The following is a 12608-nucleotide window of genomic DNA, read 5'->3' on the forward strand; positions in this document are numbered from 1 at the left end:
CGTGGCACGATTTGTTGGTTCAATAGTAATTCTAGAGTCTGGTTTTTTTTTTTTTTTTTTTTAAGGTTTTCAATTTGTAACCAGAAATTTAATGGTTTTATTAACTTTTTTATGAGAATACTTTTATAAAAAAAATTAAAATATTTTACATCCATATTTGTTTAAAAAACCTCACCCTATATGAATTCATTAAATAATTAAAAAAAAAAAGAAGCATATAATTAAAATTATTATTTGAGTTGAAAATACAAGATACTCGATAGCTAAATACAAAGAATTTTTCCATCGACCAATTAACCGTTAATTATGGTTTGATAAGCCTATTCGTATAGTTTGATGTCTAAGACATCACACATGCACCCTAAGAGAAAAAACGACCGAAAGAAGGCTGGGGTGGATTGCAGTTGCAATGGTTAGGGTTTCTTGGAGTTTTGATCATGGGGGCATGTTTGCAGATTTCAAACCTATAGGGATTATGTGTTAATTCTCAGAGGTGTGTCTTTTAAGTTTTAAACTTGTTGGTATGCTGACATCACCGATCGAAATGACCAACGAGAATCAGCTCCTTGATGGTTCAAGGGCGGTCTAGGTTTTTAGAACATTGTAAGATATCAACACTTCATTGTAAGAGAAAAAAGTCTTGTTTTGACAAGATTACTATTTCTTATTATCATTTATATATAGAGTTTATTGATTTGCATTATTTTCAAGCTTTATATTGATAAGAATATGACATACAACCAAATATTCTGTTGAAACGAAAATTTGTACTAACTAGAGAGATGCGATTGAATGGTGGAATCAGAATGGTGTAGGCGTGATTACGGATAATCAACGATAGGTGAATAATAGTGCAATCAAGTAAAAGACAATAAAATTTTTTAAAGTGGTTCGGCGAGGAAACTCTTATGTCTATGTCACTGTTCTTATATTCGCTGTGAGAGCTTATAATGAGAGTTTATGAAAAATTTCTAACCCATTTTCATCATTTGAGGGGTTTATATAAAGGTTTGTGTAAAGAAAATAGCAAAAATAAAGGAATTACAATTGATTTGAACTGCAATTCTAAAATTCTCTCGATTGGGCACTATAATTGCACAGAAATTGTTGTTAATCTGGTTATTTTCATAATATGGGATCTAAAATTATCTGGGAATTGATTGAACGATCATTCATGTTGTTTGCGATTAGTTTACGCTGGATCGAGCTATATATCGATGAGCTTATGCTGAGTCAAATAATCGGTAGGTCTGATTGATTCTGGGTCTATCTAATACCTCGCAACTCACGAACTTGATGGAAAAATCAAGGACAACAATTCTCAATATGTTCAGCTCAAGGAACAAGTTAAAGACCCATTAAACAATATTGTACTATAAAAGTCTTCGAAAGAAACTAAATACTTCTACATAATCTACTCCAAGACTTTATCGTAAAATTAAATACCAGAATCGTTTTTTAAAATATTTTTACCCGTATCGCGGGACTTGTCCTATTAGTAATAGACAAACGAAGAAAATAGCTAAAATTGAACAGAAATAAAAGAAAAATGATTAATCACAAAAATGTATAGCGTGATGATTAAAAGGTGGCACTCCATGGAAATGGAATCCAATAATGCGTGTTTTGTTAATTAATAAAAATTAGATGCAGTGGAGGGTTTGTTGGCAGCAATCCAAACACTGCGTTGCCTAAGCAAATTTCTAGAGTAGACCGTCCCCACTTTGAGCCACCCGACCAATAAAACGTACATTTCCTACGGATTGCTTCTATACAGTCCACCAGTGTCTTGTCTTTTTATTTATTTTTATATATAATAAATCGATAATATATCTTATGGATATAATAATTAAAGAAGACGGATACTAAATGGTACTTCGATATAATCAATAAATTTTTATGCATTTGTTATGTGAGAAGAGAAGCATTTCGATAGTCTTATGAAGTATTATTAGATTAGTTAGGTATAAAATAAATAATTGTATAAGTTAACCCATAAATGAGTAATATATAGATCGGAATTATTTATCAAGTATATGTAACCTTTATATTAAAAATATTATAACCTTTACTAATTTTAGACATCAATTTTCACGCAAACCATTACTGGATGTTGAATGTGACAATAGGGATTTTTAGATATATTATTTAAGAGGATTTACTTGCATTAACTTTAGAGTTCCAAGACTTGAGAGATTAGCGAGGTATACGTAAACTGATTTGGACATTTTATCACAAAAAAAAAAAATTTCAATTCATATTTTTATTTATGATATTACTATTTAATTCAAAGGTCGCATGTCAACCTCACGCATGCTAAATCCATAATTTTATTAATTATAAATTAAATTATTAATATTTTAGCATATGCTCTAAGAATATAAACTATTATTTAAAATTTTTAATTATTTTATTATTAAAAAAATTTTAAAGTGCAAGAGAATCTGTCATTTTTTTTTCACAAAAATGGTTTATTTCACACAATTGCAATAAAAAAATGTAAGAAGTTTGATTTTGCTACTTTATTTATTTTAATCACGAGTCAAGGTGCAAATCTGACCGTAGACTTGGTACTTGTAGGGACTTTAGAGCGCGGAACTGGATTGACAAGTCAAAACCTAACCACAAACGTGGCTTTCACCAGCCACAGGCAGCCGACTTGTCGGTAGGACCGGCTAAATCTAAAAATGAAAAAAAGCCCAAAATAGGCCCAGCCATGGACCGACGTGGCTTTCGAGGGTCGCTGAACTTTTCTCAGCTCAGCAATAAAACGACAATCCCACCTACGTTTATCTCACAGTCGTCTTCCCCAGATACAATTAAGAAATGTTATTATGTCCCCGTTCTCATTCCCTTATCATACGCTTTGTTCTGAAAAGCCAACATTTTCAAATCAGTTTCACACGTGGCAAGCTTTGATAGGCATATATAGGAAGTAAATATAGGCCGAGAAACAGAAAGGTGGTGTAATATGTTGATGTGTAGCGTTGTTGACATAAGAAACTCCGCTCAGTTATTCAATTTCTGTTTTAAAAAAACACGCGCTACGCTTAACCCAAAACTGAGAATAAACAATTGTTTTCTTTTGCTTTTAAAAACACTTCATTTCGTATTTTGGCCACTGCCTGCCTCCTCTCAAAACTCAAAAGCCAGCCCTCTCCTTTCTTTTCTGTTCCTCTTTATTAGGGTTTCCGCTTGTTAAAAAGAGAAGCCCCGGGAAAAGTGGCACTGTTGTTTTCAACAAATGGCTTTCTCTTCTCTCCTTAGATCTACGCCCACCGTTTATCTTTCACGCGCCGCCGACTTCTCTTCTTCCTCCTCCGATCGTCTCAAGGTCCGATCGCCGTCCTCTGTTTTTGCCTTGGTTTTTTAGAAGCTCCGTTTGCTTGTTGTTGACTGGACTGGGCTTGGAATCTCAGTTGCTTCTATTTATTTATTTATTTTGGTGCTTATGGAATTAAAAAGAAGAAGTTTATTACATTTAATATATTTGGAAATATATTTATATATTAAGCTGATCTGAGTTTAGGTAACTGGCTTCTCTGTAACAATACCGGTACGGACAACGTTGTACGGCCAGTTTGTTTCATAACAGTTCTGTTTTCAATTTCAGTAATGTCACCGGAAAAGTGTTCGAATAATTTTCTTTTTCTTTTTAAATCGTGTTATGTTGCTTTAAGTATTGATTTTGGGTGATCTTTTTATTTATTGTTTATTTTTTAAAATTTAAGAAGCTGTTTTAAAAGTTTGCTTCTGCATTCTAATAATATATTTATATAATGCAATTTTCTCAGGGTTCATGTGTTGGGTTTAATCTCAACACTTCAAGCATTTTTGGTTCTTCGGTCGCGAGCGGGTCTTCTTCTTTACAGTTGAGTGACCTAGTAATTAACATTCGGTGGTGCGTTTGTTTGTTTCGTTCTTGTTTTGTTGTTAATAGTGGGACTTCTTTGTGTTAAATTATGCAGGAGATATGTTGCCAAGAGTATTCAACCCATCAAAGCCACTGCTACAGAGCTGCCACCCACAGTTCAAAGTAAGAATAAAAGGATTTCATTTAGTGATTCATAATCTTGGAAACTAGTTTAATAGTGTGCTGATCTGTTTTGTTTTGTTAGAAACTCGGAGCAGTGGGAGCACAAAGATTGGAATCAATGGTATGTTTTACTCTGATTGGAACTATGCTTTTTTTGCTTATTTTGACTTTGAAGGGATTAGCATTGCGAAAGTAGCTGAAAAGTTGTGTTCATCTCTAACTAAATATTACAAGGAGCTACAAAAAGTTTAGGAGCTTAGTGTTTGATGTGTTTTAAAGGATGGTATTTGAGTCCTTATGGCGTATTTGTTAGACTGATAATTTGTTATGCTGTAATGAAGAGTTCATTAGTTGCTCATCTCTCTAGCGTTTTGAATACTGGAAATCTCAATATTTACGATTGCATATATTCTTATTCATTTCAGATAAGGGCTTTTTAGTTAAGAATTGTGATATGATAACTCATTTGTTGCTGAACTTTTGCAGGTTTTGGTCGCATTGGAAGACTGGTTTTGAGAGTAGCAACCTCAAGGGATGATATTGACGTGGTAGCAGTAAATGATCCTTTTGTTGATGCCAAGTACATGGTAAGGATGCACAATTAGTTGCGCGTGTCGCACTTTTATTTGTTAAGTTCTCTTTGGTTGATGGATGTTTAACTATTAAATAATGATTCATATTGTTATTTTCTGTGCAGTTTTTCATTGAAAGTTTCTGTGGTAATATAAGAGTGTTTGGTTTAGTCTTCTTTTGCTTCATGATTATGTTTGGTAGTATGAACTTTTTCTTCCCTGATAAATGATTGCTCATCTCTCAAGTCCAATATTTACCATGGTAATGATTTGTTAGACTTCTTCAAATTATGGAAAAGAGTTGTTGTTGTTCACTTTTTTTTTTTCCTCTTCTCTTGCAGGCTTACATGTTTAAGTATGATTCCACTCATGGAGTTTTTAAGGGAACCCTCAAGGTTGTGGATGAATCCACTTTGGAAATAAATGGGAAGCAGATTAAAATTTTCAGCAAAAGGTAGGGCCTCAGAGATCAAATGAAGATTTATATATTGGCGTGGTTTTATTGCAAACATAAGTAATTGATTCTACTTAAGGTCTAATGTTTAACTCTCCACCTAGGGACCCGGCTGAGATCCCTTGGGGTGTTTATGGGGCTGAGTATGTTGTTGAATCTTCTGGGGTCTTCACAACAATTGACAAGGCTTCAGCTCACATAAAGGTTAGTTCAGAGTTTTTTGACACTATTTTTTTTTTAGTTCATTGCTATCTTTTTACCTCTCATACATTTATGGACAGATATAACTCAAAACTTTCTTGACTTTGTGCTCTATAGGGTGGTGCAAAGAAAGTGGTAATATCTGCTCCATCAGCTGATGCACCTATGTTTGTGATTGGAGTAAATGAGAAGACTTACAAGCCAAGCATGGATATTGTTTCTAATGCCAGCTGCACTACCAATTGTCTTGCCCCTCTTGCCAAGGTTTGATTGCATTTTCATCCTCAATTTTCAAGCCTTATTGATACTTATTCCGAAAATATATTATTTGGACTTGGGGTTTCATAAATTTAGTTTGCTCCGCCTTGCTGATAATAGTTGGCCCCTCTGTTGGTTCACTTAATACCAGTTTAGAAACATGTGCACACCTCTTACGAGTTGTTCTTGACAAGTAATAATTTTGAGAATTAGCCAAAAAATTAGAAAAAAAAGAAAAAGAAATCCACTGTAAGCTTATTGTAATCCCATTCTTAATCAGCTACTTGAGTTATGCTGTGCCTCTTTTATACATAGCTAATGAAATCACCATCACATTTTGCAGGTGGTCCACGAGGAATTTGGTATTCTTGAAGGTTTAATGACAACTGTGCATGCAACTACAGGTCCTTCTCTTTGACTCTCTGATGTGCTCAACATGTCATATCTAGGGGTTTGGTAACTAATGTAATCATGGCTGCCAATGTTCAGCTACACAAAAAACTGTTGATGGTCCTTCAATGAAGGATTGGCGAGGGGGACGTGGAGCTGGACAAAACATCATTCCTAGTTCAACTGGTGCCGCAAAGGTTAGACATGAAACATTTGGATTTCCTTGCTGATATAATGAATATGAAATTATTTTGCTTGGCTGCTACAATTTTGCTGCTACTTATACTGCAGGCTGTTGGAAAAGTTCTTCCAGACCTCAATGGCAAGCTTACTGGAATGGCATTCCGTGTCCCAACTCCCAATGTTTCCGTTGTGGATTTAACTTGTCGACTTGAGAAGAGTGCTTCTTATGAAGATGTCAAAGCAGCAATAAAGTATGGTGTTTTTTCAGTTATATTGTACAACTTGCATTTTCTTAACAATATATTTTCTATTCTTCTTTTCCTTGGGGGAGGGGTTGGTTGTTTTTGCTTACGAGTTACTAATACTTTCTCCAAATGAAGGTATGCATCAGAGGGCCCATTGAAAGGCATTCTTGGATACACAGATGAGGATGTTGTCTCTAATGACTTCGTTGGTGACTCAAGGTATATCTGTGTTTATTTATACTTGTGTGTCTCTACTTGTATGAAATTGGTGATATACAGAAAGTTAGTAGATGTACATTGAATAATTTATCAGTGGAAGAGGGTTCTTGTTGCATTGTGCTAAACATTTTCCAGATATGTTGTAATACTTGTTTCTCTTTCCTCAATTTCTAGCATTGTTAATTCATTTTTAGGATCTCATACCATATATCTTACTGACAGTTGCTTTCGTGTCAAGATGATTTTTGAAACACAAAAATATATTCATTTTTAATCTCTATTTGGTGCATTTTAGAACTTATGGCTTTGTTTCATTCCAGGTCAAGTATATTCGATGCCAAGGCTGGGATTGGGTTGAGTAAGTCTTTCATGAAGCTTGTCTCATGGTATGACAATGAGTGGGGATACAGGTAAAACATCTCTTACTCGCACACTTGGTCAGTGAAACAGATTATATCGAGGTGATTATGATTATGTGATAATTTTATCTTCGATTTTTCTTGCAGCAACCGAGTTCTGGATCTGATAGAGCATATGGCATTAGTTGCAGCCCACCACTAAATAAAATTACTAAAGATGTTTGCTGTTGCTAGCAATTGATGCACAGCGATGCTATGAATTAGATTGAAATAGTAGTTATAAATTCAATAGCGATTCAGCTTTTCATTTTTGGTTTTGAGTGACTTTCATCACAATATGAACTTGGACATCTGATGATGCAACTTGAAAATAATGGAATGTTCATAGTGTATGAGCTTTATTCCAGTAATATACATCTCTGTTTGGGCATGGTGAATTTGTTCATACGAATTCAACTGGCTTTCGCAGTCTTCTCAGTGCAATGTTAATAAGATGGTCAATAATCGAGTGGCCTGCATGAAATTTGATATAGCAAATGTTACTGTTCTTGTTTAAGCAATTTTCAATTAGTATGAAAGAAAAATCTACTTCTAATAGCCTGCCCCAGGGAAAGAAACTTAATGTGAAAATCAGGCTTCAATTAGTATGAAAGAAAAATCTTGAAGTTATTCTGGTCAATGTTTTAATAACCAACACCTAGCAAAGTTGTTGGTCGCTTAAAGTGGGTGACAACTTTTAAAATTCAGCAAATATACCCTTAGAAAATCATGTTAAGCGCTTACAGGTTTGAAATTTAGTAAACATATCTCAAATACAAATTGGCCGGTGATTGGTTGGTGGCGGTGACATCCTAAATGCAATTCCAATCATTTCTTAAGCTTATTCTTTAGAAAATCTATCCAATATTTGTCAGATCTCATTGATGTTGACGTCGACATTTCAGGCCAGATCTCCCTGACGTCGACGTCGACAACCCCTTTCATCTTGAAAATACTTCCCTCTTCCTTTCGACGAAAACCCATCTCACCTTTACCCCGTTAGCCTCATCAATCGCTGGCAAAAGAAGGCAGTTGTTGTAGCCCTTTTTTTCGATTTCCGATTGATTCACTCATCGGAAATCAATTTTGTCGTCATTATTGCACTCACTATCACTTTCTCTTCAAAAACCCTAACATCTTGGTCTTCAATTGTTCACCGATCATCATCCCAAATTCTAAGTTTTGGGTGAATAGAGAAATTGTTAACCTAGCCTGGTGAAGCTCTCGGGTCTCGGTTAAACCAGCCAGGCCGGGTCGGGTTTTAAAACATCGATTATGGTAATTACCAAATTAATCTATAATGCTAGGGTAACTCAGACTCAGATTAAGTTTCAGTCCGTAATGGAAATGCTTGGAGTCTGGGACTGACTCGCTTCATTGGATGCCCTCGTTTGAGGAGAACTTGATGATCTCAGGATTTCAGGTGGCTTTGCGTAGGTGAAGGATTTCAGACTGGCAAATGTAAAGGCTTTTGTCTTCGATGCATTTGTTAGGTGGATTATTATTTATCAATTCTTCTACTGCTTTTATCCACCATGCAGTTAATCAATAATAATAAGTTCTTCATTTCATTTTACTCAGCTGTGGATCAATTTTTTGAATGAAATGCCATCAATAAATTAGTCTCTTTTTTTATTTATTTTTAATTAATAAAATGATTGTGTTTCACAACTCTTATCATAAAACTCAAATTTCATCATCAATCCTGGAAAAAGAAAAGATAAACTAATGGGTATTTTATAAGAAACGTGGTGATCGGTTGTTGCGCTAATTTTCTTGAAGATTAATTGAAGCGTGTATAAACTGACTAAAAACATTATAAAAAAAAAGGGGGAGGGGGGAAGAGGGTATTTTGTAAGAAAAACACTTAAAAATAACCTATCTTATAAGTAATTGCAGAAGGTTGGAAATAACCTATCTTATAAGTAATTGCAGAAGGCTGGAACATATATATATATATATGTTTGTTATTAGGTTCAAAATTTGGGGGTTTTGGGAAAAGTTTTTTGAAAAAGTTAAAAAAAAGTTGAATTGGGCGGGTATTACGATGTAGAATTTATAAATTAATAAAATACCCTTTATGTTTGTTTTTTTACAAAATACCCCCTATAATAAAACATTAAAAGTTAACAAAAATACCCCTAACCCACCCTCAAACACCCCCAGCCGGCGACCACCACCGGAGGTGGCCGGAGCTCGCTTAAGGGCGCATGGACGGTTGATCTTGTCGGTCATGCGTCGATATGGCCTTTTCCGGCCAATCCACAGTGGATCTGGCTGGAAAAGGCCAGATCTACGGTCAAGCCAGATCTGGCCGTATTTGCTCTCAACGATGGCCAACCGGTCATCGTTGATGGTCAACGATGACCGTTTGTTGGCCGTCGTGACCGAGTGTTACGGCCAAGATCTGGCCGTCAACGGCCAGATCTTTGGCCTTAGATCTGGCCTTTTCCGGCCAGATCACAGTGGATCTGGCCGGAAAAGGCTAGATCGGCGCACTACCGGCCAGATTCAGCTGGTAGTGCGCCATCCTACCAAATTCCGGCCATTTTCCGGTAGTGGTGGCCGGAATCTGGTAAATGTGGATTGTTTGGGTATTTTTGTAATTTTAAAAAAAATATTTAGGGGTATTTATTAAATTAACAAATTTAGAGGGGTTAAAAAAATTGAATAATTTGAAAAAATTTCCAAAATGAGAGATTTATTTATTTTACGGTTTAACTTTTTTAGGAATACCAAGAGTAGTATTCCCAATCTTGAACCAAACGAAGCCAATATGTTAGATATTGCTCCATGAGTTACAAAACTAGCTAGTCACTTCACTAATTTTTGAATGGACGAGGCAGATTTAAACTTTCCAGTTTCACTTCTGGAGGCTCAACGGAGGGGGCATGAGCTTTAGAACACACATCATCATGAAGAGACTGAGTCACCCCTCTGCAGATTGTGGGGGAGGGCAGGAGCCTTGCCGATGATGATGATGGCTGATGGTTGATGGTTGATGACATGGAAGAGCCCAGTATTTATAGGAATAAATGACATAATCTAATTGACATATTTTTATTATGTGACATATAATTAATTAATTATATTCATTAAGACTATAATCTATGTTCTAGATTTTTACTATCTACTACATATCTTCATTAAACAATTTCTTATTAGCTTAAAGCTTATTTTTTGAACTTGAATAAGAGATATAGTTTTTTTTTTTTGGGTAACCAAACCACGTCACCTCTCTAATCCTCGGAATTTATTAATACCTTACAAGCCTAAAAATATATGGTATTTATTAATTTACTATTTAAAGAAACATTTTTAATAATTACTTATGCATTTCTAGAAAAAAATAAATAAATAATGTCAATTCACATTTTAAGGGTTTTTTTTTTTTTTTTTTTTTTTTTTTTTTGGGTTTTGTTTGGTTTGGCTCATGAGCTCATCTAGATGCTTCTTAGCTCTCACTTTAGATTATAGAATGATTGAGACCATCTCCAACCCATTACATCAAATTGGTGCAAGTTTTGGTGTAAAATATTATTACATCTCCAACCCACCACACCAAATATTACACCAAAAAGAATATTCCTTATAATATTCTCTTTCTTTTTCTTTTATTGTAATAATTAACAATTAATCTATTTCACTCATTATTTTTGTATATATTAATTAAATATTGGGAATGATATTTTTATTAAATAATAATTACTTTGAAAATTATACTAATTTAATAAAATTAAGCATTTATTTAATCAAATAAACATTACATTTAATATTAAAAAACATTACATAATATAAAATGATACCCCAAAAAAAAAAAAAAAACAACAACACAAAATTAAAATTCCATATTGATAGTAATTTAATTTCAGTGTTTTTAAATTAGTATTAATTTTTATTTTGAGTTATTGTAGTTTAATATTTGCAATTAATAAAGTTTTGTTTGTAATTTTTCATCATTTTTTGAATTATATCATTATTATGAATTTATTATTATAAATATTAACATAAATAATAATCAAATTAAATTAAATACAAATAATCAAATTTGGTGTAAAATTTAATAATCAAATTAATTTAACAAAATTAAAAAAAAAAAATTAATGGTGCTACAGGGCATATAATCTGAACAGGCACCGTGTGATTATTTTGATTTTTGATTATCATTTTAAATTGTAAACAAATACAGAGAAAATTTGTCGTCTCAATCCTGTTACAATCAACATTACTCAGCTAGCTACTTCAACCTGAATTAAAAAATCAAAACATGGGAATTGGAGGCCAATAAAATTCTTAAGAAGCAGGAAGATCGAAGGGAAGGGTTGCTCCAGTGTTCATTTAACATCTTCAAACTCCCAACTACTAGGATTCCGCATGCTCATGTTCCTGGAGTTCTCTCTAATTCTATTTCAGTGTCTAAAGCAATCTTACCCCAACCACTTTCATCTTCCGCATAATCCTGAAACAGTATAATTAATCATTCTAATAGTTCATTAAGAAAATCTGGAATCGAATCTCAGTAATATTTATTGATATGCAATTTACCATCTTCATTAACTTGGCCTCTAATACCTTCACATCTACCAGAATCTTAATCCCTGTCATAAAATGAAAATAAAAATAAAAATAAATCAAGTATGTTGATGGAGCATGTTAACCTCAGACAGAGAAAGAGAAAGCTCGTACAGAGATGTGAATGGTAGGGGTCTTTGCATCTGGTAAATCGCTAATCCGATTATGACAAAACTCATCAAATTCTGTGTTGCTTCTTTCACTGGAATTGTTACTGAGGAGGATGAACAACTTGGAGAAGATAGAGAGTGAAGCTCCATCATAGAGCTCAGAAGAAAAGAGTTTAATGGTGTGAATGTAATTGAGATGCAATGGTGAAACTAGAGGGGACGAGTATTTATAGTGGCATTGATATGTTATGCCATTAATACTAATACTATACGTTACATTATGCAATTCCAAGATGCATTTCTGGGAAATGTTTCACCGTCGACGTTGCACCATAAGTTACAGTAAGAGATTATAGGGTTTAGGGTTTGAGGTTAATATTACCTGGTCATTTGGATCATCGAATCATAATCTAATTAATTTTTTTACGTGTTTTACTCTATAACATCTTTGTCTTGTAGGTATTATAAGAAAAATGTCTTCTTCCATCGATATTTCTACTAACGTAGATGAAAAATGTTAGAAAATAGAATTTACTCGAATAAAAACCGTATTGCAAACAATTATAATCCAACCTTACCATAGATTACAAATAAAAATGCTAATTTTGGGAAGGTTATATGTTTTAAATTACTTAATTATATACTCTTTATTTATTTTTCTTAAATACATGTAGACAAAGCTTGATTGGTCCACTGGGACCAATAATATGTCTAGTCCAAGCTCGTTAAACTGAGATGGGATTAGAGGATTACAACCTTATAATATTAATGCCATTAAGAACGTAATTTGGCTTAGATTCTTTGGTATCTAATAATTTATTAAATATACTAAATTTACTTCCATCTTTAACATAAATAATTAATAATTATTGAATTTACTGCCATATAAGAAATTCAAAATTAAATGTACTAGATTTACTTCCATATTAGCTAAAAACTTCCATCTTTAATATATCATAAATAATTACTG

General features: G+C 33.6%; 1 protein-coding gene across 1 annotated transcript; it reads left to right on the forward strand.

The window, feature by feature from the left end:
* Window positions 1-3099: 3099 nt before the first annotated feature.
* LOC116124435 (glyceraldehyde-3-phosphate dehydrogenase GAPCP2, chloroplastic-like) lies at window positions 3100-7347 on the forward strand. Its single transcript, XM_031410159.1, has 14 exons — window positions 3100-3334; window positions 3795-3871; window positions 3969-4036; window positions 4119-4157; window positions 4523-4623; window positions 4950-5062; window positions 5167-5266; window positions 5381-5527; window positions 5865-5925; window positions 6011-6108; window positions 6203-6345; window positions 6475-6558; window positions 6879-6968; window positions 7065-7347. The coding sequence occupies exons 1-14, from the start codon at window positions 3245-3247 to the stop codon at window positions 7117-7119; spliced, it is 1266 nt and encodes a 421-aa protein (XP_031266019.1). The 5' UTR covers window positions 3100-3244; the 3' UTR covers window positions 7120-7347.
* The last annotated feature ends 5261 nt before the right edge of the window (window positions 7348-12608 follow it).

This window comes from Pistacia vera, unplaced genomic scaffold (genome assembly GCF_008641045.1).
Source record: "Pistacia vera cultivar Batoury unplaced genomic scaffold, PisVer_v2 Contig152, whole genome shotgun sequence".
Lineage (NCBI taxonomy): Eukaryota > Viridiplantae > Streptophyta > Magnoliopsida > Sapindales > Anacardiaceae > Pistacia > Pistacia vera.